General features: G+C 56.6%; 11 protein-coding genes across 11 annotated transcripts; 4 read left to right on the top strand and 7 right to left on the bottom strand.

Annotated features, from left to right (window-relative positions):
* Nucleotides 1-56: 56 nt before the first annotated feature.
* On the bottom strand, nucleotides 57-1,756 carry L226DRAFT_563232 (uncharacterized protein; the record flags this gene model as incomplete). Its single annotated transcript, XM_067683550.1, has 5 exons — nucleotides 57-629; nucleotides 680-1,077; nucleotides 1,137-1,187; nucleotides 1,305-1,546; nucleotides 1,638-1,756. 5 exons carry the CDS (start codon nucleotides 1,754-1,756, stop codon nucleotides 189-191), a joined length of 1,251 nt encoding a protein of 416 aa, XP_067530161.1. The 3' UTR covers nucleotides 57-188.
* Nucleotides 1,757-1,960: 204 nt separating this feature from the next.
* On the bottom strand, nucleotides 1,961-2,794 carry L226DRAFT_539580 (class I glutamine amidotransferase-like protein). Its single transcript, XM_067681700.1, has 2 exons — nucleotides 2,760-2,794; nucleotides 1,961-2,701 (listed from the first exon to the last, which is right to left on the bottom strand). Exons 1-2 carry the CDS (start codon nucleotides 2,767-2,769, stop codon nucleotides 2,043-2,045), a joined length of 669 nt encoding a protein of 222 aa, XP_067530162.1. The 5' UTR covers nucleotides 2,770-2,794; the 3' UTR covers nucleotides 1,961-2,042.
* An 838-nt stretch (nucleotides 2,795-3,632) lies between these two features.
* On the top strand, nucleotides 3,633-3,980 carry L226DRAFT_268469 (uncharacterized protein). Its single transcript, XM_067673450.1, has one exon. It carries the CDS (start codon nucleotides 3,755-3,757, stop codon nucleotides 3,929-3,931), a length of 177 nt encoding a protein of 58 aa, XP_067530163.1. The 5' UTR covers nucleotides 3,633-3,754; the 3' UTR covers nucleotides 3,932-3,980.
* On the bottom strand, nucleotides 3,876-6,443 carry L226DRAFT_268418 (uncharacterized protein). Its single transcript, XM_067673449.1, has 6 exons — nucleotides 6,194-6,443; nucleotides 6,074-6,135; nucleotides 5,426-6,012; nucleotides 4,838-5,365; nucleotides 4,385-4,776; nucleotides 3,876-4,319 (listed from the first exon to the last, which is right to left on the bottom strand). Exons 1-6 carry the CDS (start codon nucleotides 6,342-6,344, stop codon nucleotides 4,030-4,032), a joined length of 2,010 nt encoding a protein of 669 aa, XP_067530164.1. The 5' UTR covers nucleotides 6,345-6,443; the 3' UTR covers nucleotides 3,876-4,029.
* Nucleotides 6,410-6,760, bottom strand: L226DRAFT_446030 (uncharacterized protein; the record flags this gene model as incomplete). The annotated part of the gene is made up of 1 exon (XM_067674885.1): nucleotides 6,410-6,760. A coding segment is annotated over one exon (351 nt), but the record flags the coding sequence as incomplete, so codon positions are not given.
* A 458-nt stretch (nucleotides 6,761-7,218) lies between these two features.
* On the bottom strand, nucleotides 7,219-8,233 carry L226DRAFT_471424 (uncharacterized protein; the record flags this gene model as incomplete). Its single annotated transcript, XM_067676384.1, has 3 exons — nucleotides 7,219-7,943; nucleotides 8,003-8,148; nucleotides 8,205-8,233. 3 exons carry the CDS (start codon nucleotides 8,231-8,233, stop codon nucleotides 7,219-7,221), a joined length of 900 nt encoding a protein of 299 aa, XP_067530166.1.
* Nucleotides 8,234-12,243: 4,010 nt separating this feature from the next.
* On the top strand, nucleotides 12,244-15,178 carry L226DRAFT_471439 (Creatinase/aminopeptidase; the record flags this gene model as incomplete). The annotated part of the gene is made up of 12 exons (XM_067676386.1): nucleotides 12,244-12,680; nucleotides 12,733-12,807; nucleotides 12,857-13,356; nucleotides 13,415-13,626; nucleotides 13,683-13,995; nucleotides 14,055-14,121; nucleotides 14,197-14,308; nucleotides 14,396-14,494; nucleotides 14,565-14,679; nucleotides 14,739-14,797; nucleotides 14,852-14,971; nucleotides 15,035-15,178. The coding sequence occupies 12 exons, from the start codon at nucleotides 12,244-12,246 to the stop codon at nucleotides 15,176-15,178; spliced, it is 2,253 nt and encodes a 750-aa protein (XP_067530167.1).
* Nucleotides 15,179-16,359: 1,181 nt separating this feature from the next.
* On the top strand, nucleotides 16,360-20,071 carry L226DRAFT_575426 (uncharacterized protein; the record flags this gene model as incomplete). Its single annotated transcript, XM_067685194.1, has 13 exons — nucleotides 16,360-16,465; nucleotides 16,533-16,703; nucleotides 16,775-16,889; nucleotides 16,952-17,097; nucleotides 17,157-17,734; nucleotides 17,787-17,813; nucleotides 17,865-18,187; nucleotides 18,239-18,270; nucleotides 18,325-18,662; nucleotides 18,733-18,889; nucleotides 18,948-19,009; nucleotides 19,066-19,646; nucleotides 19,705-20,071. The coding sequence occupies 13 exons, from the start codon at nucleotides 16,360-16,362 to the stop codon at nucleotides 20,069-20,071; spliced, it is 3,003 nt and encodes a 1,000-aa protein (XP_067530168.1).
* Nucleotides 20,072-20,465: 394 nt separating this feature from the next.
* L226DRAFT_575427 (uncharacterized protein) lies at nucleotides 20,466-20,973 on the top strand (the record flags this gene model as incomplete). Its single annotated transcript, XM_067685195.1, has 2 exons — nucleotides 20,466-20,655; nucleotides 20,717-20,973. The coding sequence occupies 2 exons, from the start codon at nucleotides 20,466-20,468 to the stop codon at nucleotides 20,971-20,973; spliced, it is 447 nt and encodes a 148-aa protein (XP_067530169.1).
* A 487-nt stretch (nucleotides 20,974-21,460) lies between these two features.
* Nucleotides 21,461-23,875, bottom strand: L226DRAFT_493950 (RING-5 domain-containing protein; the record flags this gene model as incomplete). The annotated part of the gene is made up of 7 exons (XM_067677468.1): nucleotides 21,461-21,913; nucleotides 21,979-22,078; nucleotides 22,139-22,380; nucleotides 22,434-22,552; nucleotides 22,617-23,487; nucleotides 23,560-23,726; nucleotides 23,797-23,875. The coding sequence occupies 7 exons, from the start codon at nucleotides 23,873-23,875 to the stop codon at nucleotides 21,806-21,808; spliced, it is 1,686 nt and encodes a 561-aa protein (XP_067530170.1). The 3' UTR covers nucleotides 21,461-21,805.
* Nucleotides 23,876-24,218: 343 nt separating this feature from the next.
* On the bottom strand, nucleotides 24,219-27,267 carry L226DRAFT_515477 (heat shock protein 70). The gene is made up of 5 exons (XM_067678446.1): nucleotides 27,137-27,267; nucleotides 27,003-27,067; nucleotides 26,751-26,949; nucleotides 25,004-26,392; nucleotides 24,219-24,953 (listed from the first exon to the last, which is right to left on the bottom strand). Exons 1-5 carry the CDS (start codon nucleotides 27,176-27,178, stop codon nucleotides 24,321-24,323), a joined length of 2,328 nt encoding a protein of 775 aa, XP_067530171.1. The 5' UTR covers nucleotides 27,179-27,267; the 3' UTR covers nucleotides 24,219-24,320.
* Nucleotides 27,268-27,343: the final 76 nt, after the last annotated feature.

Raw genomic sequence — 27,343 nt, forward strand, 5'->3', positions numbered from 1 at the left:
CCAAAGTAAGGTTGTCGGATAGAGGTGGGGAAATAGGAGGAAACTACGACGATTTCCGCTGGTCGAACAAACAGAAGACATGTTATCTACCCGAGACATTCCCCGTGAATATACGCTCAAAGGTCAATGTATAATTTCCGACCACTGGCCTGCGCGATCGGAAATCACCAGGATATGTCACGTTTCCGTCACGGCAACACTGCCCCCCGTTTTGTCGGAAATTCTTCATGTCCGCCGGTTTTCCTCACCATTTCCCATCGACCGGATCCAGGCTTTGCCCGTCGTGCCAAGGCCGAGAACCACTCTCGCATCGCGGTCTTGTTAGGGCTCTCGGAGAGCGCATCGACGGGCCCGGTCACGATGTCTAGCACGACAACTTGAAGCGCCTCGAGGAGAGCATCGACCGACCGACCAGAAGCGACGCGCTGAAGGAAGACCTTCAGATCGTTGAGGGCGCGTGCCAGAGGCGGATCGGCCCATACGAGGGGTGTCACCTCAATCGTAGGTGCTTCTGCGTTGGATGCGACCGACGCTACGACACGAACTTTTGCAGCGTACTTGCGGGAGAGCGTTAGTACGGTACGGATGGCACTTTGGAAAGACGGCTGGCTGTGCGCGCGGGCGACGGCCTACGAAGTTTTGTGAGTTGATTACAAACGCGGATGTACAATCCATGTACCTCTTGCAAGCGATGGATGACTGCCGCCTTGAGCTCGTCGGGGCTTTGTTGTGTCTTCTGGCGCAACTCGTCGAGCTGCTGACCGAGGATACCTTCTCCGCTGACTTCTTGAGAGACCTTCTCACTCGCTTCTGCAGCCTTGCCCTTGACGTCTTCGATTGTACCTCCGCCTGGACGGACAGTCTTTCCAACATCCCCAGCGGCCTTCTCCACGCTCGCTGCGACAACTTCCACGCAGGCTGCAACGTCCGCGACAGTTTCGCGTGCGACGAGGAGGATATCGGAGAGGATGAGGCGGAATGCGGCCGATGTGGTAAGAACGTAGAGGAGTGTGTATACAGAACGGACAAGCGCAGCTGCATCCGAGGTCATTTCCTGTTGTGAAGGAAGCTCCTGTACTGCATGCGCAGGCAATGTCGACGTGCGCTCCCATAAGAAAGTATACAAGAATGCTCACCAATGGCGTCGACGTCGACGTTCCCCTCATGAGCAGCTTCAACGGCCACATCTGCGTGCACGGGCATGGATGTTATCTGTCTCAGCTGGTATACTAGGTCCTGTATCCTGTCGTCATCTAGACCTCTATCTGAGGGCTCGTCTCGATGCTACTGAGTCCGCGACTCACCATTCTTTTCCATACCGAACTCCAAAACAGCTTGCAGAGCGTCCCTCACTAAGCTCAGGACCTCCTTTCCTGCTTCGTTTAGCTCCTCTTCTCCAGATCCTCCTCCATTTGTTCCGTGCAGGTGCGAATTGAGGACATCCGAGGCTAACGCGTGTCTCAAGGCTCGGTTGACCTGTTCCTGAGATGGTAGCTTGCCAGCGTACAGCGCGGCCACAACGTCGGCGAGTTTGTCTAGCTGTGTTCTTGGTGGCGGAATTGGGTTGGTATATGACGGTATGCGAATGTCGTCATGATCCTGCGGGAGAAGGGGTTCGTGGTCGTCGGCGGTGTCACCTCGGCAGCACGAAAAGCAGAGACCCATCGTTGACGACGGCGATGACTTCGCGAGCGACGGGTGCAGAGATGATGGTGGTTGAAGAAGAAGATACGAACATGGGCGAGGGGAAAGTCATGGTGGTGGACGTTTTGGGGAAAGGGAGACGTGCGGTGCCCGGGAACGCCGGCGGCTGATGACGTCGACAGATCTGACGCGGTCACATGCTCTACGCGTCGCGCTGTATGTTTTCCTCACCCGCGACGACTTACACGGACTGCTACAAAAGCACGTGGAGTTTGCTCGACGACTCACCCGTAGTGGAAAAGCCGACGAATCACAAGTAGATTAAGACACTTTGAGACATGTTATTGCGTACGCCGAATACCGCTTCATGGAGCAGCGGGAAAGAAGCGACGTGTACCCTAAGCGTCCCCGCTGAACATGTAGGCGAACGGATCCCAAGTCTTGTCATCCCTCCACTCATACTCCATCTCGTTCGCAACCTCCCGCGCCACCTCCCGGCCGTAGACATGCACCATCCACGCGAGTATAGCGTCTATCCCGGCACTGACCCCACCGGACGTCCAGCAGTTCCCGTCGGCGACATATCGGTCGTACCTGACCCAATTCACCTTCGGGCCCGTCGCAATCGACGCCTTCCACCCGAATTTGTTCGTCGTCGCCCTCTTCCCGTCCAACACTCCAGCCCGTGCTGCAATCTCAGCCCCGTTGCAGACCGTGATGAGGTACTTCAGCTTGGGGTACGTCTTCTTGACGAACGCGACGGCGGCATCGCTCGTCGGCACACGAGGCCCCAATCCGCCCGGTACGAGCAGCACCTCGAGGTCTTCTGGCGGATTGTCGTATGTGTGGGTGGGTACGACGCGTGTGTCGACTGTGGAGCCCATTGTAGTCGTGTGTATCTCCTTCGGCGCGGTGCTGACCGGATCGAGACTAGGTCCGATCCAGACGAGGTTGATCTTGGCCAACTGTTTGCTGATCGTATGAAAAGCCTCTACGGGGCCGAAGACGTCGAGTGGCTCGAAGCCGGGGAACAGCAAGATGCCGACCTTCGTAGGTACTGGAGACACAACCGAGTCAGTATACTGCTGATGATGGAAGCGTATGTCTCTCTTCACCTTGGCTCATGTTGAAAATGTGTGCTCTGAGTGTGCGTTCTAGTGGGTTTGGTTTGGATGAGTTCGTGAGTCCCAACAGGATTTATATAGCTCTACGGAGGCACTGACTGATCAGCTCTGGCTCGCCTTGTGTTGGTGCGAGAACGTATGCCGGAGAGCCACCTCATCCTACGCGTGTACGATGCTTAGCTTCGGCCCTATGCTGCATGTTGAAGGTCGTATAGATGGGCAGTTAAAACCGTCTTGTATGGCGTGATCGACCGGTGGTTCCTATGGTTCCTCCGACTTCCATCGTAGCGCGAGCCTCGCATGGTCATTGTAGAGGTTCAACGTTCAACACGCGGGAGGGCGACTTAGTCACTGACCGAGGAAGTGCTTAATCATCACGAACAAGAGACAATGCCGTGCTCAACGCGGCCCTTCGGAGGCTGATGCCACGAGTCTATGAGGCCATCTAGGAACATCACCAGTTTGCTGTGGATATTTCGCTCTTGAGCTCTCGTGCGTTCAGTTTGTATGAGTTACAGGCACACTGTTCGAACAGCGAGTCACTTGGAGTATTAATTGACAAACCTCGACTGTAGGCTCAGCGTGCGCCATGCAGACTCGGACTGACATGTTGTGCTCTTCCCGCAGTTTGCAATACTTCGAGTATCATCCATCCATGTCCAGGTGTGACCGTCCTTGCGGTGAGCCGACCAGACCCGGAATCCCTTGGTCGTTGCCGAGATCAACGTGACACGGCCCGACATCAGTCCACCTCCCTTGCTTTCTTTCCCCCGCTCCACTCCTGGTAGTAGCACTGAAAGTTGTCGTGCTTACTCGAGCCGGCGGAGGTTTAACATGAAGACGGCGGCGTCCAGCTCTAGGAATCGCGACGCACCTGTTAGCGCTGACACGCGCACAGCTGACGGGCTGCAGGTTCCCTTGACACGACGACGAGCCGCATTCGAACCTGTCATGTGCGTATCTCGGCTTTCCTCTTGACTACCACAATGCCTCTGGAGTCTGCGGGCCACGGCGCACAGCTCCTTGCCGTCAAAGCCAACACCTCGGGAGAGAAGAAGGGCACCGTCTTCCACAACCCCGGTAAGTTCACGTTGAGGCGTTGCCAGTACCGTGATGCTGAAGTTGGTATGAACGGTAATGGGGTAATATACAGGTGGGCCTGAGGGCTCCCGAATGCAGACTCTTCAGACGGACGTTGAAGGTCTCATGAACCGCTGCCAGACGACAGAGCCGCAAGCATGGTATCGCCACGTGTTGGTCATCACCGTGCCAGGACGGCTCTCAGAAGATCCTCCAACGCCGCCAGCCGCGCGTCCAGCTTGAGGTTTGACGCGTCAAGCTTCGCCTCCACCCGAGCGATACGCTCTTCTATAGTCCCAGCCTTCTCTTGGTCTGTCTCAGCGGTGATCACCTCTGGACCTGGCGCAGAAATGAGAGTATGGGACCAATTGTGTGGACCCGTGCCGTTTGGCGCAAATGTACCTCTCAGGTACAGCCATTCCTTCTCGCGTTCCATGCGCTCATTGCAGGCATAGCACACGGCGGAGTCCTCTGAGAGGAAGAGAGTAGGTGTCAGTCCATTCATCATGAGACGAGTTATCGAAAATGGCACATACCATTGCAGGTTAGGCAGCACCAATAGGGCGGGGCGGTGATAGAAGTCTTGCATACCACGCAGTGCAGACCGGAAGAGCCCGCCGTGTCGCCGACAGTGGTCTGCACCGCGCTTCGGGCCTGAGAGAGCTGGAGTTGGTCCTCGGCCCATTTGAGCATGTCCCTCCCTACGCTGAAGGTGGGGTGGCGGTAGACTCTCCACTTCATGGTGCGATATTGTATCACGTTGTGCGTCGGATGGTGGACCTTCTTGTCCCGCGTGACGTGCCTGTTCGCGGAGAAGCACTGGATACACAGGTCCATGCTGTTGTCGACTGCGTCCTCTGAGCAGTTCATACATGTGAACCGAGTAGGCGTGATCGGAGACTTCCTGCAAGCGTCGCAGTAGATAGTACTGGCAGGATACCCCATCAAGTCAGTTGCCGTCAGATAGACAGTGGCCGAGTATTACTTACTCGTGAATCACGTCTCGCCGTAGCTGGTACAAGGCAATACAGCGCCACAAGTGGAGGTCGCCGGGATGTATCCCTTTGATGAGCTGAGCCCACTCCTGAGCGTCCTCGACGTCTTGACCACGCCATGGCCCACGCTGGCGGCGTTTCAGCAGTTCAACGTACTGCTGGCGTTGCTTCCTTCTGGCGGAGAGTAGTCCCCAACTCAGCGTCCTACTCTGCACCGCCCGAAGAGTCGCGTTGAGAGCAAGTTTCCAGAGTGCTCTTGGACGGTTCGCGGCGAACTCCTCGTCCGGCGGACAAGAGATCAAATACTCGACAGGGCGGCGCGTGAGGAAAAACGTGCCGTGGATGTATCCCACCGTCATCCCAGAAACTGCAGTACCTGCGTCGGACGCGCCATCATCGTCGTGATCCTCATTCGCATCTTCGCCCGAGTGGGCGTCTTCTGCTTCATCCACGCGTATCTCGGGTACTTCTGCAGCTGGAGTGGTAGTTTCCTCGGCTTTGGGCTGCTGAGCAGAAACGTCGCTACTAGCATCCGTCATCAGGACTCAGTCCACTGATGGGTACTCCCTTAGTCAAACTCACCTCGCCTCCTCCTTTGCACCCGTCTCCTGTTCAGGCTCTTCTCCATAGACCACGAGCTTCCAGTCAACATCGGTTGGCCCCCACTGCCCGCGAATCGAGTCCGAGTCCGGGGACACAACACCCTCGTAACGCCACATGACCTTTTGACCGTACTGGGGGAGCAGGTACTCCTTCACAAAGGTAAGTCGATTGTCATCGAGAGTTCCATGCACCACATAAGGCCCGAACGCGTCCGTGCCAGAGCCGACGATAGCCCCGTTCACGTCGTGGGACGAGACAGTGAAGCTGACGAGGCCGTCGCCGTCCCGATCGTCGTACGCATACGAGCCGCTCCAGTGCCCGACGAGAGAGTGTGCGACGGTGGGATGTGGGGAAGTCGGATCATCAAAGGTCGGATCGACGATGAGGTCGATGTCTTCCGTCGTCGGCCCATGGAAGAGCGGGAGGTCGCCCTGCTGCGACTCGGAGTCTCCATCGGATGTGGGTGCAGGTGGGATTGAAGGGAGGTCGTTCACCATGTTTGCGTCGTCGTCGGGATCCCTCTTCCAGTAGTCGCTGATCTCGGGTTCTTCGAATGCGAACGAATACTGGAAAGTCAGAATGTGAGTGAACGCATTGCGTATAGAGACTGATCGCGCATCAACGCACCAGTCCGAAGAAGAATTTCTTCATTTGCTCCTTGTCGTCCAAGTTCTGCAACTTGTGCACAGCTGGACACGACGAATTGTGATTTTATGTTTGATAGTCACTCAATCAAGAGGTACTAACCTTTCAGGGTCTGCACCCGGTCCCAAATCGCATCGGTCAGAATCATGAGCGAGTACTGGATGACCGCGAGTTCTCCCATATGCAGAGTAACAGTGTGCGCTTGCTGAACGATATACAAGCTTCTCCTGAGCAGGATAAAGATGAGGGGCATGACATACTGGGGCGCAAGCACGCGACTGTCAATTGCTCGTGTATCATGCGCGCAACGACCAGACTGACCTTCTCCGGCCTCCCACTCCCCGCCACAATGGAGAGTGTATTGGTCTCATCGAGGTAATACTTGACGCCCCGCAAGTTATGCTCCAACTTCCGTTCATTCTCGACGACATAATCCTTGAACTTCAAGAACATGACGTCCGACTCCCAGTCGGTGCTGTCCCACTGCTCGACGTCGCGCAGCCCGGAGAGGAAGTCCTCGATCCAACGCACGGTCCACGACGAGATGAAGTCGCCGATGATCTTGCGGTTTGCGGGGAGTGCCTCGACGGTCGCCTGGGTGATTTCCGAGATGACCTTCCGGATCCGCCGGAAGTACCATTGAACGGTCATCTCGAATCCTGGAGCGAGAATGGGAGCGGTGAGAAAGTCGGGTGGAGAGAACGGACAACGGACGTACCGTACGTCCAATACGCGATCCAATGAGGAAGGCTGAAAGCAGGCGTGAGTTATGCCTTTCTGCAGAAGATGACCCCCTCACCTCCACTTCTGCGGCCGGGCGGCGGTGAATGCATTGGCCTCCGCGATCGTCACAAATGAGGAGACATCGTCGTCCAGCGCCTCGATGAGCGGCTGTATCCGCAAGAAAGACAGGAACGAAAGCCACCACCCACCCGCCCGCGAAGCAAGCAGGCCGGCACGAACCACAAGCAACGCCAGCGACCCCATACATAGCGCGCCCGCCGCCCGCACGCTCCCGCCCGTCTTCCGCCGGGGAAACAAAACAAAGGCCGCCAAGGCCGCCAGGACCCCCTCAACAAAAGGGGCCCCGAACCCCAACAACAAGGGCCTGGCCCTCAACCCGCCCTTCAAACCCCGGAAAAAAAGAAACCAAACAAACCAGCGAAAAAGCGAAAAGAAACGAACAACCCCCTCCAAAACGGGGAAAAGGCCCGGAACAAACCGTAAGCCGGAAGGGTGACGACCCAACACATGAGACTCACCCGGTCGACAATCCGCTCGTGCGGCCCAGCAAGAATAGTGTCGATGACCCGATCCGACTCATGTCTGATCTCGACCTTCACCTCATCCACCTGCATCTTCATCGCCTCAAACTTCTGGTCGAAGAACTTGTTGTCCGCTAGAACCTGCTCGACGTCCTTGTTAACCTCCATCCGCAGGTCCGTTACCGTCAAAACGGCGTCCAGAGTCTGACCCGGGACCGCCCGTTTCTTCGCCCCCCTCTCGTCCTTGTCCTTTCTCGGCCCGGCCTTCTGCTTCGCGAGTACCTCTTCGAGAAGTTTGTCGTTCTTTAGGACAGCGTCGATGCCACCAGCCTCTTTGGCAACAAGCGCGGACAGGTCTCGCTCTTCGGGCGTTCGCATGCGCTCGAACACGACTTCCATCAGCTTCGAGACATTCTCGTTCAGCTCCGTGAAGGACGTGCTCATCGCCGTGAGCGTGACATTGGCGGTGGTGATCCCGACACTGGCGTGGATCTGGAGGTCGAACTGAATGCCAGCCTTGTGGTCGGCGAATTGCTGCGCAACTTGGGTGAACTTGCCCTGCCACTTTGTGCTTGTGAAGAACTTCACTATCATTCCGACGCATGTGAGCAATTACCCCGGCTGCATTGTGTGCATATGTGCGTACCGGCGGTGGGGCGTTTCTGGTAGCTGTCGCAGACCTTGGCGCAGCGCTTGATAGAATCGATGATGGAGCCCAGACGCTGCTTCAGGCGGTCCTCAATCGAAAGCCCGCCAGGGCCTGGTTCCTTCACGTTCACGACTTGCTTTAGTCTGTCCAAGTCAGCCGTCAGCATCCATCATATACGACAAGGTCGTGAGTGGCTCACAAAGTGAGCGTTTGCATCATGTCGCACATGGTCAGGTTGAGAGCGATGACTTTTTCGTCGTTTTCCCGTCGCGTCAGCTCTAAGGTCAGTCCAGCCTTGAAGATGGACACAGCGACTAAATACCCGGAAGTCAGCAAGTCACCCCAGGACTCGGACGCGGCGTGAGGATCCGGAGGCGGTTCGATTGCTCACTTTGGATGAACGGATGCGCTTTGCCAAGTTCGTCAAGCGCGTTCATGAGCACCTTGCTGTTCTGCACAAAGTTGCTGACCTGGTCCTTCACGAAACCTAGGGCTTGTGTAGCGGCGTCGCTCTGTGCGATCGACACCAGAGAGCTCCCGGACGCTTTCGATACGGCATTTCCTGTGGATGTCCTCGATCAGTCGGTTGATTTAAATAAGTAGGGGGAAGCGACCTGGCTTACTCACCAATAACGTTCAGTCTCTTCTCTCCCTTTGATGCTTCGTATGCCTGAGTGGCCTTGATGGCGGCGTCGGCCTCCTGCAGTGCCGCGTCTGAGAAGTCAGTCGCCATTGTCCTAGCCCCTGCGATTACACGGATAGTCCTACTATCCCAGTTCGCTTCCTGGACGTCCGGCGCTGGTGCGGGAAGTCTACACCAAAGAGATATGAAATTGGGATCAGAACAACGCGCTGAGCTCGAGTGTTATATACCCGAAGAAGCTTTGCAAATTGCTCGCGGGAGCTTCGAGGTCTCTGGCTCCTTCTGCAGCGGGAGTGCAAATGTGGTTTGATGGAGGCACATCGATGATCTATCTAAACCCAATCATGGGAAATATGGCGACCGCCGACGACATTGGCCAGTTCCTACGCCTACTTCCACGAAGGCTGGCGTGAGGTTGTCCGAACCCCAATGCCAGACTGCGAGCAAAATTATCGAGTATGTTCCTAAACCTTTGGGTTGTCATACGTCAATCAGCAGTACAGTCGGCACGAACAATCAAAAGAACCTACATTCACGACAGCATCGCCCACACGCCCGCGCGGAGACTTGCTCAAAATATGCACGATTTGCAATGGGCTGGCCTGGTTAGGCCTCTTCGTCAATAAGCCGTCGCAATCCAACATGAGAGCGCTCCGATGGCTGCGGAGGCTTGATAGGTCGCCAAGAAGCAGAAGAGCCAAATGACGAGAAAAGCCGGTCCATCACCGAGCTCGACAAACCTAGGTTGTTGAAGCGCTCGTTGTGGACGCGCGAAAGTGTGACGCATCACATGACCACAACGCGTCCCTTGGTAACGCGTCGGCGTCACGGATACAAGGTTTGCGGGAGTCGGTGCGTTCAGCCCCACCGCCGCCCTTGTCTCCGTTCCACCACCATCTCCTCCCCAAAGGTCGCCGTATACGCGCATACATCGCGTTCGTTGATCATGAACATCACTAGCATATGGTTCCGGTCCCCTCTTCACCGGCATTCATATGTCGTGAAGTTTTCGCCATCGCCACAGCGCATAGCGGCCTCGGGATAGGATGGAGCGGAATGGTGGTTCTGGAGACACGGTGCGTTTTCAAGAAGACTCTTGTATGAAACTCTCTAGCTCTCTGCAACATGAACCCATCTTCTCAGCACCCGAAGTTCCGAGTCGAGCCTGAACGCCGACATTAATTGACTTCGAACGAGGCCACATAATATGGCTGGCTATATGCGCGCTCCGTAGTGGAAGCTCGGTATGAAGCCACCCTCACGGGAAGCTCTAATTTCTTTGCTAGGCAACCGGATGCGCCTCCGAAGGGGACGGCCATCTTGGCCAGTGCTGATCACGACGTGCGTCCTTCAGGATCGTCCGCAACACCTGGGATCTCGCGCATCACCGCGGGCCCTCTGCCCAATGCATGGTGCAACCATCGCTTTCAATTCTCGGGGCCGCTTGAAGGTGCGTCGCAAACCAAGCGCATACACAGTGCATACACCGACATCCCATGTCGTCACCTCGGGGTAAGCCAGGGTTAAGCTCCATGAACTTTCCTGCACTGCGATTGCGCCCCGTATATCGCACGATTCCCCGTCACCCATGAAACCGCACTCTCCACTGTGGTCTCCTGTCGCCATGTTCCGCTCACTCGAGCCTGAATGCCGATATGAATGGACTTCTGGCGGGCCAGACGTACCGCTATATTCGCGCACCGCAGTTCTCGGCCGTGTCGGATGGATATCAAGACTCGCTTCCGACTCAACCAGGTAGCTGCATGCCTCTTGAAGGACAACCGTTAAAGCCAGTGCTGATCTGCGACCTTACTCTCCGGGTCGCCCGCTTCCACTGTTGGTCCGGCCCAGTGGCAAAACAAAACCCGAGTTCTCCTGTCGAGGAGGACGGAAGCATTGGTTGGAGCGCATACATCGACGCTCACGTCGTCACCCGAGGTGAGCGTCATGAGCCCTCCTTCACTTCGCATGTTCTCACCCAGTACAGGGGAGGTTGCCGAGGTCACATTCCCCACTGCGGTCTCCAATCCCTCGTATTCTACTCCACCGCTCGCTCTCGACTATCGCTCACGTTGAGGTGGGCAAGGGGTTGTCTCTCCAAGTTCTCGTATCGTATTCCCCGCGCAGGTCACCCTGGTCTGGTGATCACCTCGGACCTTGCCATATACTTCCCTGCAGACCGGCTGCGCATGCGAGCTTCACCTAGCCCAAGCGCTGTGGGGTGCAGGGACTGGCAACACGCCGTTCTTGTGATCGCCCTTCTGCGGTTCAGCAGACCGACATCCGCGGTGTGCTTCACACCGCTGAGCAGGCAATCCCTGCGGAGAACGGTCGATAGCCGGGATATGGGAATGGAGAAGGCGGAAACAAAGTTGGTACGTCGTCCGTTAGCCATGAGGCAGCCAGGACGCTTGAGCCTCGATGATTCTAGCTGGAAGGTGCCTGGGCTCGTGGCCAGCTCCAGGATAGCGCATCGCGTCCGTCTCATCCACCAATCGCCATGACGCCATCAGAGGCGTAGAGTAGTCGCGAAGGATCCACCAAGGTACGCCCATGTTGCGCGGTGACGGTGCAGAGGAAGGGTCTGGAAGACATACGAGTGCTGACGTTAGCTCGTAATAGTATGTAGTCGCGCGCGGCGAAACTGGAGTTCGGGGCGCGTCCACAGGACCACAGGTGCCACGGGCGTGTCGCCGTCGGAACTGTTCTCTACGTGCGACGTGAGGGTTCTCGCTGAAGACCGGAGCGACGACCGATGTCCCTCGTTCGTCCCTCATCTGGGGTGATCAGTGTCCCGTACCGCGGTGAGAAGATCGCTCATATCACCAGGCTTGTCGCGGGGTCTGTGCTGACGCAGAAGGACCCTCCAGAACGTTAATCTTGGATCTGGAAGCACGCCGGACGAGCGAGGAGGGAGCATATCCGGATATCTCGCAGCGGGGAGACGCCCATAATCCAGTAAGCGCGCGGGAGGAGGCTGTTTAGGGCAGGCGAGTGCTGCCTGATCGGGAGCGTGAGCGTGGGGAGAAGGCGAAGCGAGGCCAGCAGGCAAAGTTTGTCGAGGCTCAGCAGCATCGCGCGACTGGCCCCGCAGGCTCTCAGCTGGCCATCCTCCGTCGCTGCTCTCAACGCCTCGTGTGCAGCAGCAAACTACTTACGCCCTCGCCCCCCTCCCGGATCCGCCATCTGATCCCTTCCTGCGATACCCATCATGCCTCCCCCGCCCCCGCCTCCCCCGCCTCCTCCCCCGCTTTGTATTCCTTTCTTTGGCGGCAACAAGTCTCGCCGCAGGCTCACCTACTCTGAGCGCTCCGCGACAGAGGACTACAGCTCTCGTCGCTCCAGCATCGATCGTCTAGGCACTGATTCCTATTCCCCGACTGCGACTCTCACTTCACGCGCCGAGAAGCTCACCTTCTCATCCGAGACTGAGTCCTTCGACGTCCCAGACCTCAATGTCGCGCAGGAGGTCACCCCTCGAACGACTCTGAAGCGGTCGAACACCCTCGCCGGTACGTCAGCGAAGGAGAAGCCTCCTACCAGCAAGAAGTGGGGGTATGGATGGGGTATTGGGAAGAAGGACAAGAGCAAGGGGATGGATGAGAAGGATCTGCCCGCCCCCCAACATGAATCTCCGCCCCCTCGGTACAATTCTCCCTCTGGGATGCATTCGCGCGCGACCTCGGGCTCGAAGCATTCGCGCTCCTCCCACTCCATGACCCAGACCAACTACAGCCAGGCGAACGGCTCCCTCAATCGCCATCCGTCCATCTCAACGAACGGTGGCTCGATTCGCTACGTCCCCCCTCCTGCTCCGCCGAAGCGGTCGGACACCTACAAGTCCAACGCGACAAAGACGAGTGGCAGAAGCGCACGGCCGACGCTGTACCCCTCCGAGTCGTCTAGCACTCTCATTGGATCTGCCCTGGAGCGCAAGATTCACGATGAGGACCCGGTTACCGAGAGACAGGACACGGGTAGCAGACTGGAGGCCCTCCGCGACCTCATGCGGCAGCATGGGTTAGACTACTAGTAAGTGGCTCACACGCTCTCCACATCGCCGTTGTTCATAGTTCGCGCACAGCGTCATTCCGAGCGAGGATTCGCATGGATCTGAGTACATCGCTCCCTACGACAAGCGTCGGGAATGGATCTCTGGGTACGTCTATTTCAAGCTCGATTCTTTGTTCAGTGCTGACTCTTCACAGCTTCACCGGTTCCGCCGGGCAGGCTATCGTGTCCAAGAACTCCGCTTACCTGATCACCGACTCCCGCTACTGGCTGCAGGCCCACGAGCAGCTCGACCAGAACTGGGTCATCGTTGAGGCCGGTGCGCCCGGAAACGTGCGCGACTGGACGGAGTGGATCCTCCAGCGTGCTAACGACTCCAAGATCGGCATCGACGCCCGTCTGATCTCGTACGAGAAGGCCACGGCACTGAACAACGAGCTCAAGCCCAAGAACTCGAAGCTGCAGTACCCGCCGCAGAACCTCGTCGACCTCGTCTGGCGTGAGAAGCCCGCGCGGAGCCGCGAGCCCGTTTATGTGCAGCCACTGTCGTACACCGGGACCAGTTCCGGCGAGAAGCTGCGTCGGTTGCGGGACTGGATCAAGCAGCAGCGGCCTTCGGTCCCGTCGTATTCGAAGGCGGAGCCAAAGCCGTCGCAGATGCAAGTGGCGACTTTGATCTCGAATCTTTCTTCGATAGGTGCGTGAATCAGTCATCCTCAAGTGTCGCCTGGGCTCAAGCGTTCTGCGATGTGCAGCGTGGTTGCTCAACCTCCGTGGCGACGATATCCCTTTCAATCCCATCTTCCATTCGTACCTGTTTGTCGGACTGGAGAATGCGATCCTGTTCATTGAGCCGGTGAAGATCTCCGGTGAGGTGCAGACCTACCTCCAGTCGATTGGCGTTACCACCCGTGATTACAACGACATCTGGTCGTTCCTGCGTCGGAAGGAATGGGGTGAAGGCAACGTAAGTGGACCTCCTGCATCCTATCGTGTCGCAGCTAACGTTATGCTGTCTGCCAGGTTATCATCTCGCCGCAGACCTCTTACGCGATCTGCCTCATGATGACCAGCTTCCGGTACACCGTTCTCCCGTCGTTCGTCGAAGAGATGAAGGCCGTGAAGAACGAGACGGAGATCAATGGTCTCCGGCACGCCTACCTCCGCGACGGTGCCGCATACGTGCGTTGGCTCGCTTGGCTCGAGCAAAAGCTCCAGCAAGGCTACGACATCACCGAGTACGAGGCGGCGTGGCGGCTTACGGAGTACCGTCGGAAGAACAAGAACTACATGGGTCTCGCGTACGAGAACATCTCGGCGAGCGGGCCTAATGCCGGTGCGTTTGGTCCCCCGAAACGGCCAACGTGAACGCGAAACTGACACTGGTCGTTACAGCACTGCCTCACTATGTGCCGCACAAGCATACGGCGCGCATGATTGACCGTGACACGCCTTACCTCAAGTGAGTAGCCTATCCTCTCGGCTCGCCTGATCGCAGCACGCTCATCGCATATGTCCGCCCCCTTCCCCTATCTAGCGACTCGGGAGGCCAGTACCGCGACGGCACCTGCGACACGACGCGGACGGTGCATTTTGGCCGGCCAACTCCCGAGCAGTGCGAAGCGTTCACGCGTGTACTCCAGGGACACGTACGTACCGCTTCTCGTTCGCGAGCGAACAGTTTATGCTGATAAGAAACACGTTGTGTTCGTGCTGTTGTGCGTGTGCGGATGCAGATTGCTATTGACACCGCTATCTTCCCAGAGGGCACGTCCGGTGCCAAGTTGGACGTGTTGGCGCGCAAGGCGCTCTGGCAGGACGGACTGAACTACATGGTGAGCTCTCTGTCTTCCGCTCGCTCTGTCTTGTGTGTACAGCGTCGCTGACTCTTGTTGGCACATTTAGCACGGAACTGGGCATGGTTTCGGCTCGTTCTTGAACGTACACGAGGGCCCACAGTCATTTTCGTCCGACACTGTGCTCGTACCGGGACACGTGCTCACGAACGAACCCGGCTTCTGTACGCGCTTTTCTGCTCCTTCGCTTCCATATGATGATAGCTCATGCTATGTGCCACAGACAACGCTGGGAAGTGGGGCATGCGCATCGAGTCTGCACTGGCCGTCTGCCGCATTAAGGTTCGTATAGCCCCATGCGTTCTTTCCTCCCGTCTGACCTTTCTTGCCTCACAGACCAGAGGGCAATTCAACGGTGACATCTGGCTCGGATTTGAGCGGCTTACCTGTGTGCCCATACAGACGAAGATGGTCAAGGAGGTCATGCTCTCCAAGGAGGAGCGTCAATGGCTTAAGGTGACGCCTTCTCAACGCCCGATATTCTTCGGACAGCATGCTGATGGAACCTGCGTGTCACAGAACCACAACCGCCTGTGTCTCGAGAAGCTCGAGCCGTACCTGCGGGACGACAAGCGTGCGCTCAAGTACCTCCGCAGAGAGGCCGAGCGCGGTATCGGCATCGCCGGCGCTGGCCCTGGTGGCCTGACCATCGACTGGGACTGAGTCCCGTCCCGCCTCGCCTCGACATGACATGGAATCGCCGCGACGCTGCGGACGCAACTTATTCTTATCTGGGTTTTGGTTCTGACAGTTACTCTGTGGATTCCAGGACGCTGAAGCATGGTTGCGCCTCGATTGCGATTTGCGGTTTCGTTCTATGTACTCCTCCTGATTCGCCGCCCTCGCCTCACACTTCACATATCACCCATCACCCATCTCCCCCTATCTCTCACCGTTCTCGACTCACGACTTCTCTCGTCTCGGTTTCGACTCCGGCTATGTTTTCTCGACTCGTTCGCTTTCCGCCATGTCTTGCACAACATTGTACAACCTACGTATCGCTATACTAACACCAAACAGGGGTGTCGTAGGGCATTCCCGCTAAATCCCATATTGTTGTCTCTCCTCTCTCTCTCCTCTCCTCTTCCTCTCTCCTCTCTTTCCTTCTTCCTCCGCTCCCCTGTTCCGTCTCCCACTACGACTATACTCGCCTCTAACCCTGATCTACCTATGGATTGGATATACTCCCGCCCTCCACCCGACTCCTGTTTGTTTGCCTCACTTATTGCGTCCGCGCGACGTGGCGCAGTCTGCTTCTGTATATCGTGTTTTGGAATTCCCCCCCTCCTCCCCCCATCCCCTCCCCATATCCCCATATCCCGCTGATCACGCCTCGTTATGTAGTTAGATAGATGTTCAGCTTCGTTGTTGTACGTACGGGTGGAATATATCCGTTCCGCCTCAGTTCTTGCCGTGCGTTAACTTTCTTGCAGGTGGTTTAACGTCATGTGACTTCCCGCGGTCCAGCGGAGTCGACGCCAGGCCGTATTATTCTTGTTCAACAACGTCTTTGACTGTCAACAACGAGTCAATGTGTAAGTCGAGGTCGGTCATGTTGTCATGTGGCAAATGGTATTTGGCTCTCATTTGATTGCATTCAGGTAGAATCATACAAGTCCCGATGCCGGAGCGCGCTGACATGGGAGAACTCGAACCACATACGCGTCCAGAAGAAGCGAGGAGGTTGGAGCATCAGTTAAACTTCCTGCACCGGTTCTATTTGGAATGATACAAAGGATAGGTAATAACAGGCGAGACCACGAAGTATCGATCCTAATACACGATCCCTCTTGCGTAGGCTCCTCAAAGCAACGCTGCAACGCTAGCGACATCTCGTGAAGACGATGACTGCTGGATTCTCTGATGTGGAACTGCAAGAAGCCGACGCCGCCATCACGGCCACTCGGGCGTACGAACCATCCAAGGGAGAGAAGAGACTGAACGCTATTGGTGAGGGAGCCACGCCGCTTCCCCGGCTGCTGATTTCAGTGGTCCGACTGCTTGAGGACATGCACAGGAAATGCCGTATCGATAGCGTCCGGAAGCTCTCTAGTATCAATCGCACAGAGCCACGCTGCTACACAAGTTCTAAGCATCGTGAAGGACCAGGTCAGCAATTTCGCGCAGAACAGCAAGGTGCTCATGAACGTACTCGACGAACTTGGCAAGGCGCATCCGTTCATCCAAAGTGAGCGCTCGAACCGCATCCTCGCGCCGCGTCCGAACCCTGGGGTAACTTACTGACTTATGGGCACATAGTTGCTGTGTCCGTCTTCAAGGCTGGACTGACCTTGGAGTTGACGCGACGAGAAAACGACGAGAAAGTCATCGCTCTCAACCTGACCATGTGCGACATGATGGAAACGCTCAAGTTGTGAGTCGAAGCTCGCGCACGACTTGTTCTTGTATTATAGCGTGCTGACAGCTGAGACTCAGACTGGAGCAAGTCGTTAACGTGAAGGAGCCGGGCCCTCACGGGCTTTCGATAGAGGACCGTCTGAAGCAGCGCCTGGGCTCCATCATTGATTCTATCAAGCGCTGCGCCAAGGTCTGCGATAGCTACCAGAAACGTCCCACTGCCGGTACGCACACATCCGCTCTATATAGACGGTCAAATCGCTCACCTGTGTCGAGCCGATAGTCAAATTCTTCACGAGTACGAAATGGCAGGGCAAGTTCACGGAGGTCGCCCAGCAGTTCGCCGACCACAAGAGAGGTATCCAGCTCGATCTCCAGATCCATGCCAGTGTAGGGATCACCATCGCCAACGTCGCGCTCACTGCGATGAGCACGTCCTTCATGGAACTGAACGAGAATGTCTCGAAGCTGATGGAAGTCGTGTTCGAGCGCATGCGAACGCTCGAAGAGCGCGACCTGTCCGCGCTCGTCGCCAAAGAGGCTGGGGGCCTCGACGCTGTCCTCAAGAATGATGATATTCTCGCAGAAGTTCTCTCCAAGCAGAAGACGGGCTCTAATAAAGAGAAGGGAATGAAGAGGCGCGTGATGCCGGGCCAATCGGGTGCTCCTCTGACGGTGACGGAGCTGCGGAAGGAGGTCAGCAAGGACGTCGAGCAGGTTCTGGCGGACAACACGTTCTTCGACCGGAAATTCGAGGCGATGAAGATCCAGGTGGATGAGGTGAAGGTCGAGATCCGGCATGAATCGGATCGGGTCATCGACACCATTCTCGCTGGGCCACACGAGCGAATCGTCGACCGGGTGAGCCTCACGCGTTGAGTCGTCACCCTTTCGCGACTAACGATTGCTATAGGACCTATACCACGTCTGGAAGGAGATGGTACGTTTGACGCCAACATTCCAAGGCAGCTATCACCTCAATTTTAGACAGGGTTGGAAAGGCAGCGTGAAGGCCAAGCACCTTGTCATGGCGCTCCGGGACCACTTTGCCGAAGGTAGCCATGCAGCACTGACAGCCATCCGTGTGCTTATCCAGCAGAAGGATGGGGGTGAGCATCCGGCCACATCCGAGCAGGCGACGGAGGATGTTGCCAACATCGGGAACCGTTTAGATCCCGAGGACGAGTGGGCCCTGCAGTTCATCACGGTCCTGCGGATGCAACCGGTCATCGAGGCGCTGGACGATGATGCCTCCTCGTTCGTAACTATTGCAGAAGCCAACGCGTTCACGGCGGCGCGTCCGCAGAAGTGGAGGTGAGCGAGAACTTTCATGAGAGACGTGCCTGGATGCTGATGACTTTCTAGTCTGCCTCACTGGATTGCCTACTGGACATATGGTACGGTACTATCATCCTGTTGAGGGAAGAGTCCAACTTGACGTACTACTGCAGGATTCGAGATGACCGTGCAGTGGTATTTCCGACGCATCCGGAAAGTCATCGCAGGCTTGGTCGTTGCGACTAAGGAGGCACACCCCGCAAACCGCAGTATCATCGCCGAGTTCATCACTTCCGACTACATTCACTGGGTGGAGGCCATCCTCTCCGGACTGCATGACATTGACGAATGGGACCACACAGACTGGGAGTCAGACGTCATGTTCTTGAAATTCAAGGACTACGTTGTCGAGATCGAGCGGAAGATCGAGCACAACCTCCGGGGCGTCAAGTATTATCTCGATGAGGCCAATACACTGTCCACCGTGTCGGGAGGTGGTAGGCCGGAGAAGGTCGGTACACATGTTCCCATAGTACCTGCACGAAGTCTGAGCGAATCACACACATCCATCGCCGCTGCAGTACATCATGCCTCTCATCTTTCTACTTCTCAAACGAAGCCTCTGCATTATTCAGCAGGCGCGCACGGTCATCCTGAACAGAGAAGAACTCGCGGTCATCCGGTATTCGCTCTCAACTCTGACCGATGCAATTTGGGACCGAGTTCAGACACTGCAAGGTCAGTACTCCTACAACGAATATTAGTCAATATGACGTTAAGAGGTTCGCTTGGTTAGCCGTACATAAGCTACAGAACTTGGATCACAAGGAACAATTGAAGAAGTTCTTCTATGGTCTCGTACGTGGCTTGCGCTATAACTGTCCACACACCTTGCGCTAACTCATATATATCAGTACTCGTTCGCGTTTGAAGAGCCCGAGTTCAGCGACTATTGGAAGAGGGATGCAGATACAGACGCGAACTTCGAGATCAGGAACTTGAATGATGCCACTGCGCATAGACACGCACCAACATTCAACGGGGACTCACCTCCGGATGCAAGCAATTTCCCGCTCTTTTATGGGCCTTCATCGGAATACATCGACCTTATCCCCAATCCGACTTTCGACGACTCAGTCTTTCATCCGACTGCTGCACACTCCCTCGTTGGACAGTGGAGCGGCTCATACGGGTACGATGACTGGGGAGGCGACGGCCTCGTCAGCTTCACCATATCATCCCACGATGAAAGCGGGGCGATGGTTGGGTCTGGTACGGATGCCTACGGACCATTCACAGTGCATGGAACTCTCGACAACAATCGGCTCACGTTCATCAAGGAGTACTTGTTGCCTCAGCGTGGGCAGAAGATCGTATGGCGCTATGAGGGTATCGTTGCGGCCGGATTGCATGAGATTAAGGGGAAGTGGGGGCCTACCGACATTGACTGGAAGCTCGAGCCTGAAAAGGAGACCGGTGCAGAAGAGCAGGTGACGTGAGTTTGACTCAGGGAGGTACTCATCAGGTGAATAAATGCTGACGATGAACGGTAGTGGTGATGTTCCTGCCCAACGGCCCAAGGCTCTCGAGGAAACTACAACTCCCATCGTAGACGTGCGAGCGTGCGTGGACGAAGCAGACGACACCCAGTCACCGGGCGAAGATGCGAATGAGAAGGATCAGAACAATGACGGTGCGACTGAGGCATGCACTACGCTCTCCGGGAAAACGGCGGGCTTCATGCAGGGCACGTTCTATCTCATGCGTCGTCCTATCGAGTACTTGCTCTCTTGTCCCTCGGACGAGGAGTTCGCGGCGAACCGTCGAAGAGCGCTCTGGAAACTGGCTCTCAACGCGATACTTCGGGCGGTGCAGGGTAGGACACTGAACGGGGGGGCTAATCTCCGCCAGGAGGAATAAACGACAGCAGTACATCGACCTGCTAAAGTGTCGTGGGATCGGAGACATGGAAAAGGCGCAGGAGGGGGCTCAGCTCATCTTGGAGGTACATCCATCCGACCTTCTCCTGTGGCGCTGCATCGCCATGTACAAGTCCCGAAGAGACATCATACACGCGTGAGCAGAATATCCACTGCACTACTTGGGTTATGGCCACTGCAACTGACGGGCACGTGTATTCAGTGGCAACTATTGTGATGGTTGCGGTATCATGTCTCCAATCACAGGGCCCAGCCGCCTCCACTGCGTCCAGTGCTCCGAAGGCGAGGTCAGCAAGAGTGTCGACCTGTGCGTCAACTGTTTCTCTGCGCGCAAGGTCGTCTCCGCACACAGCAAGAAGGTCTGACACTATCCGATGCACAACGTGATACAGTATCGCACCGCGCAGTTGACGCTTTACTCTTACTCCACCATCGACAAGGCCAAACAGATGCTCACCGAGATTGAGAACCAAGTCCGCAGCGCAGTCTCATCCGGTCTATTATGCGTCATGTGCAAGGTCCCTGTCACCGCTCCGCCATATTGGTGCTGTCTGGAGTGCAAGGGTATGCGGCGGCAAAGTGTTTTCTGGATCATCCTGAACTGATACCCTTCAATCCCGCACAGAGGTCACTGTCATATGCTATGCCTGCAACGAGCGCGTAGAGCGCGACAAGGAGTGGCTATTGGAGAGACGGCCGAAGCAGAATCGCGAATACAACTGGTCACACACCCTCGTTTCCGCTCCAAACCCAGAACTGAACACCGTGGAGATGCGGGAGGTGCTCACGATAGAGGAGCGCGTTGCTCGCCTAGAAGCGCAACTCTCCGCTCAGTCGGCCACCCTGGAGAAAATCCTGGAGATTCTGAAGGATCGCTCCTAAGATACTTTTCACTAGTGAACACATAACTGTGTTCAAGTATCTCGAAGCGCCGGGGATTCGAGACCGTAGTATCCCAACTTCATACCCAGTGCGCAAGGTATCAGCATCCGTGTCGGCTTTGGTATCATATGAAGTCACTGCTGGGCCCTCGCTACCTCACTTTGAGCCGTCTCCCCGAACCACATTTGCCTGCACAATGTAAGATAGGCTTCCCATATATGTCTGGAGAGATGTCTCGATGCCAAACGACATATTGATGGAGCCTACGTATCAACCTCAGCAGGTCATCTTTGTCGCATTGACATGACGGCGTGCGAGAATCTACAGACAGCACTATGTTCTGCAGAATTGTGTGTAGAGCATTGTGGAACCACTGGGGCCACTGACGGTGCATCGGCGAACGCCGAAAAAGGTTATAACATCCGTCGGCACGATGCGGTTATGCTGCTGCCTGCAAAGGGCTGATTTCATTCAGTCGCACCATCTTGGGCAGGAGGATACACATGTATAGACGTGATACGTTAGTAGTACATTGCGATACGGAACTATAACGAGAGTAGTGGGGGGACAGGGGGGAGGGGGAAGAGATGACGCGTACGGAACAGGAACAACGATTGGATACGTATACAGATCTGACATTAGGACCTGGTATGGACGAGAGAAGGACACACAACGGGGGGCGACAGCGAGCGCAGCAACGATTCCAGCGGAGCGACGGACAGGAAGAGACAGTCTTGGGGGAAGATGATGGATGGGCAGTGGATGATAGCAGGATGTGGTGGGGTGAGCTAGTACAATCAACGGCTAGGAATGAGATGGGGAGGAGGATGGTTCAATCAGACTCGAAGCCTTCTACGGTGACGTCCCACTTCCACCGCCCTTCTAGGTAGCCCTTCGCGGTGTCCTCTAGCATGATCTCGTTCCGCTTCTGCACGTAGACCTGTGTTATGGATGATGAGTACGGCAACGTCTGAAGCAAGAAACACGAGACGGCGCGACACTCACAGTCTTGTCGGTCACCTTCTGCCGGAGCGTCATGATCGTCTCCGGGTCGATCGGGGCCTCGATCAGCTCAGACAGCTCTTCGACAGCGCGCTCTAGGTCTCTGTAGACACGAGTCAGATATCCGGCTCACAAGGTTATACCGCGATATTCAGATACGTACCGTTGGTTATCCTCGAAGAGCTCCTTGTCGTTGCCGGATGCCAGATAGTACGCCATCGCATACGTCCACTTGAGCGTCATGCGGCAGCGGAAGACCACGTCCAGTGCCTTCTTCATGAACTGGACCTGAATCCAGGTTAGCTCGGACGTGATCTGCATCTCCTCCATCTTCTTCTCCGTCTTCACGTAGAGCTCCATGGACAATTTCGCTGATTGCTCGTGGTTCGCCCAGCGGTTGTAGTACTGCTTGCGGTGAGACACTAGGTCGAACGAGGAAACACGATGGGAAGACTTACGTGCAAGTACCGCTCCAGGGAAGCTCGGCTGCGAGTCTGTGCGTCACGAGCGTCCACGCTGGCCTTCTCGTCGTACCGGTTGCATGAATACCACGCGGTACCATGCTCCGACCAAGGACCTATAAAAAGGACACTAGGTCAGTATATCTGTCGCGCAACGCGACCGGTGAATAAGCCACTCACCCATGCACACCCAGCAAAACTCGTACTTGCACTTCTTGCAAGTCATGTGGTTGCAACCGCCGTTCTTCTCGATCGTGCTCTGACACTTGCTGCACTCCTTCGTGTTGCTCTTGATCCAGTTGGCCGTCTCGCTGTCGTCGCGGCACTTCTGGAGCCACATCTTCGCCACAGCGCACACGACCGGCCGGTGGTCCGAGTCGATCGGGCATCCAAAGCAGAAGACGTGCGTGTTGGACGCACCGCAGGTGACGATAGGGACAATCGTGACAAGAGAAGACTTGGTCGCCGCGGCCGGGCAAGAGACCGTGTACGTACAAGACGGGTAGGGGCAGAACTTCAAGTGGGGAATACAGGAGACAAACTGACGCACGAGCAGCTCTTGGTAGCGCTCCCATGTCTCCTTGTCGTCCCCGAGCGCCTTCTGCACGAACGGGTCGAGCGCGACGATGTTGCAGTCCTCCGCCATGCATGTGATGGTGCACTCGGCCTCGGTCCGCACCTTGCTTGTGATGTACTCCTTCCAGCACGAAGCGCAGAACTTGTGCTCACAAATCAGGGCCATGAACTCCGTCTGGGTGTCGTCGAAGCAGATCGGACAGACAAACTCCTTCGGCTCCTCGACAGGAGGTGTCGTGCGCTTCGACTTTGGGGAGCTCTTAGAGTGCTCCGCGGTAGAGCGCCGAGTCGTGCGCTGAGGACCGGTTGACGAAAGGCGGCTCGAGGACGCCTTCGGCGGTGGCGGAGTGGGCTCTCGTGGCGGGAGCTCGACACCGGCCGCCACAGCGACAGAGGACGCGTTGTCCATGTATTTCTCGATGAGCTTCTCCTTGTTCCAGTCCATGTGGCGGAGGAGTTGCGCTGCCACCGCCGGCTACAGGATGCAGACCATGTTCGTATCAAATGCTGAGCTGAAATATGGATACATGCGCGTCAGAAGACGCACCTCGACGCCGAAGATACCGCTTATATGGTCCACGTCCGTCTGCATTATCTTCTCGATCTCTGGCTGACTGAGGGACGTGAAGTCCACATCGTACACCTTCCGCTCCCTCCTAACAGCGACCTTGAAGTCGTCGCCAATCCCGTCTACCTCAATCTCCGAGGCTGACTCTGCATAATAGGATACATGCGTGAGTACGCATTTTAAGTAAAGCGAGGTCGTGTGTATATATGTGCGCACCATCGTCGAAGTCAACCTCCATCTCATCCTCGTCGTAGTATCCGTTCTCCTCGTCAGAGATCTCGTAATCGGAAGACATGATAGAGGCGTGTACGATGTGGGAGAGGCGTGCAGAGGGTGGTAGCAGGCGAGAAGAGTCAAGTAGCACGGATCGGGTGCGGCTTCGCTTCGCGCCCTGCGAATGACGACCTAGGTATCGGAGTTTGAACTAATCTTACTCAGCGGCCTCCGAGGACCCATTCGGAGCCTGGATGACAATGCACGAGGAACAAGACGCAGCGCAAGGAACGCACTGCGCGTGCAAAAAAAACCGAACGGCGATACGTTGCAAGGCAACATCAGACAGAAGCGCAATGGAGGATGTGCCAAAAGTACAATACGCTGTTCTACGTACAACACACATTATTTTCTTCTAGTAGATACTGCCGTCTGTGTCTGTCCCCAAGATGCATGCGTCGCGGTCGTGCTGGTCGATGGCGTCGTGAAAGCGGTTGGAAAGATGAGGGAGAATAAACGCGCGTAGTCTAATCAACGTCCATCTCCGAGGGACCGTTGTCCGCCTTGCCCTGCTCCTCCGTCTTCGGAGTCTCCGTGCCCTTGGGAGTCTCCTGGCCGGGGGTCGCGGTGGGCTCGACCTTGGGCTTGGGCTTGGGCTTCGTGAGGATGGGCGTCGCAAAGTAGATGATCTCGTCCTTCTTCTTGAGCACCTCCGCCGCGGTGAACACCGGGTCGACGTTCTTCGCCCGCTCCATCTGGCGCACCGTCTGGTCATCGAGCCACTTCTGGATCGTCGCGCACTTTTCGATCACCGCCTGCTTGTCCTTCTCCTCAATGTGCGAGAACCGCTCGTCGTTCGACGACGCCTGTGTCATGTAGTTGTTGATCGTCTCCCGCAGCTCGCTCACCACCCGTGTCCGCTGCTCCGACTCCTTGAACCGGTTGATGACCGGGTCCGCTAGCGCGTGCAAAGCGTCGAGACGCGCCGCGTACACAGACTTGGTCGTGTCCTCGCCCTCCTCCGAGTACAGCCAGTCCTCCGCCTCCGAGAGGGCAGCCAGGATCTTCTGCTTCTCCTGCGGCTGGACGTACGGCGCATAGCGCTCGTCAAGGCGCCCACGCGTGTCGTAGATGAACTCCTCCAGCGCGTTCTTGCGCTCCTGCAAAGCAGTCAGCAAAGCAGTTTGATCTTGAATAGCGGCACACGTACCTCGGTGTCCATGACGAGCTTGTCAGCGGCGAACATCTGTGCCTCGAGCTCCTTGAACTGCGCGATGACAGACGGATCGAGCCCGGTGTGGCCCCAAACGAACGGCACGTCCTTCTTCTTGACGACCTTCTTCTTCTTCGGCTGCGCAGCCTCGCCCTCCGCGCCGTCCACCTGCATCGTCTCCTCCTTCTCCTCGATCTCCTCAGTGTACGCCTGCTCGAACGACAACACGCCGTTCGCGTTCAGGCGCGTCTTCACCTTGACGACGGCGTAGTCGCCGTTCGGGGCGGGCTCGACCTGCTTCGCGGTGAACTTCGCGATCCAAGGGTTGATGCCCCCAGGGAGCGCAGACGGCTCCGCGTACGTCGCCTCGATCTCGAACCCGGACTTGCGGTAGAACGTGAGCACCTTCGTCGACGGGATGTTGTTGCCCTTCGGGAACACGGTGAGCTCGTTGTCCTCGTCGTCGGGCTGCTTCTCCCACGAGACCTTCACCGAGTACGGCGTGATGTCCTGCATCGAGAACTCGCGCACGCGGAACACAGGCGAGAGCATCGCGCACGCGAACGTCGCGCCGCGCGCCGCGGCCTCGTCCTGGTTCAGCGTCGTCGAGAGCGTCTTGCCCTGGAACCACGCCTGGATCTTCGCGCGCACAGCGGGGATACGCGTGCACCCACCGACGAGCTCGACGGTGTCGATCTGGTCAATCGTGAGTCCCGAAGCAGCGAGCGCCTCCTCGAGCGGCGCAGTGAGGCGGTCGATCACGCCAGAGATGAGCTGCTCGTATTCCTCACGAGTCAGACGGCTGTGCGCGTCGATGTCGTTCATGATGGACTCGACGTTGAGCGGCGCCTCAGCGTTGGCCGAAAGCACCTTCTTGACGCGGTCGCAGCCCGCGCCGAGACGGAACATGGCCTTCGGGTTCGACATCACGTCAATCTTGTACTTTTCCTTGAACTCGGCGGCGAAGTGCTTCAGGAGGGCGTAGTCGATGTCGCGGCCACCGACGTGGCGGTCGTACGCCGTGCTCTTGACCGTCAGCTGGCCCTTGGAGAACGCGACGATCGAAACCGTCATGCTCGAGTGGCCGACGTCGACGAACGCGACGTGCTTCGGGTTCTCGGCTTCCGGGAGGTCAGACTTGGTGATACCGTAACCGAGCGCGACAGCGGTAGAGTCGTTGATCAGGCGGAGGACGTTGAAGCCAGCAATCTGCGCAGCGTCCAGGAGCGCTCGCCGTTGGACGTCGGTGTACCAACCGGGAACGGTGATGACGACGTCGGACACGGCGGTCTTGAGCTCCTTGGCGGCAGTATCGCGGAGCTTGCCGAGGTACATGGCCGTGAGCTGTGTTGCAGAGAACACCTTCTGCTCGCCAAGGTAGTTCACCTGAAATAGTGGCGTAAGTCACGGAACGACAAACATTGTGGGAGGTGGCGGGGAGTACGACACGGAACAAGCTGCTGCCCAGTCGCCACTTCGAGTTGGGAAAGCGATGTCGAGGCCGAGGGGAAGGTCGGAAAGTTATGTTTCGAATGAGGGAGTACACTTGGCCCACAATAACTTGGACTTTGCGCTACATCCTCGACTCGGAATCGTACCCTCCGGTGTAGAATATCACTAACTCAACGGACGGGCTGGGCTGGACACGGGTTACGGATAGCTTGGCACCATATTCTTGCAGCCTCCGTCGAAAATTCCTCGCATGTGCCCTCCAGAATGCACGAGAAAAGAATACCGTACATACCTGCGCGCCGACAGTGCCATTTGCGTCAACAAGCTTGACATGGGTGTATTTTGACTCGACTTCCGCGATCTCGGGGTCAGAGATGGTGCGTCCAAGCAGTCTCTTGAGGGAGCCGACGGTGTTCTTGAAGTTGGAGATCTCTAGAGTCTTTGCGGGCTCGCCGATAGAACGCTGCTTGGGGCCGAACGAGACGAGTGATCTGTCCTGCTCGTTAGCACCTCGTCCGAGCGGAATATGCACGCATACACTCACGGTGTCTGACGATTCGAGACCTCGTTGATGATGATGTCGATACCGCGGTGTCTCGCAACACCAATCTATGTCCCTGTGTATTAGCATAATCGATCTAGGCGCGCGATGGCGCAGACGACGACGAGCGTACACACCTTGCTGTGGAGAGCACCGAAATCGATGCCGACGACGGACATGTTGTGCAGAGGGGCTAGGGCGTCGTGGAGGAGAGGGTCGTAATGAAGCGTAAAGATGAGAGAAACGCGAATGCAGCGTGCAGCATTTGTGGCACCCCGATTCGCTTTTACGCGCCCAAAATTTGGTGTCCCGATCTGGCGTCACTTCCCTTTCGGGTATGTTCG

Source organism: Lentinus tigrinus (assembly GCF_003813185.1).
Source record: "Lentinus tigrinus ALCF2SS1-7 unplaced genomic scaffold L226scaffold_45, whole genome shotgun sequence".
Classification (NCBI taxonomy): Eukaryota; Fungi; Basidiomycota; class Agaricomycetes; order Polyporales; family Polyporaceae; genus Lentinus; species Lentinus tigrinus.

Excerpts from the sequence above, each read along its gene's own strand:
- L226DRAFT_268469 (XM_067673450.1), top strand. The coding sequence starts at position 3,755 with ATGCCTCTGGAGTCTGCGGGCCACGGCGCACAGCTCCTTGCCGTCAAA.
- L226DRAFT_268418 (XM_067673449.1), bottom strand. The coding sequence starts at position 6,344 with ATGCCCCTCATCTTTATCCTGCTCAGGAGAAGCTTGTATATCGTTCAG. Across the intron at positions 6,013-6,073 it reads AGAAATTCTTCTTCGGACTG|TATTCGTTCGCATTCGAAGA; the intron begins GTGCGTTGATGC and ends CTGACTTTCCAG. Across the intron at positions 4,320-4,384 it reads GTGCTGCCTAACCTGCAATG|AGGACTCCGCCGTGTGCTAT; the intron begins GTATGTGCCATT and ends TCTTCCTCTCAG.
- L226DRAFT_515477 (XM_067678446.1), bottom strand. The coding sequence starts at position 27,178 with ATGTCCGTCGTCGGCATCGATTTCGGTGCTCTCCACAGCAAG. Across the intron at positions 27,068-27,136 it reads TCGGTGCTCTCCACAGCAAG|ATTGGTGTTGCGAGACACCG; the intron begins GTGTGTACGCTC and ends ACAGGGACATAG. Across the intron at positions 26,950-27,002 it reads GTCTCGAATCGTCAGACACC|ATCACTCGTCTCGTTCGGCC; the intron begins GTGAGTGTATGC and ends CGAGCAGGACAG.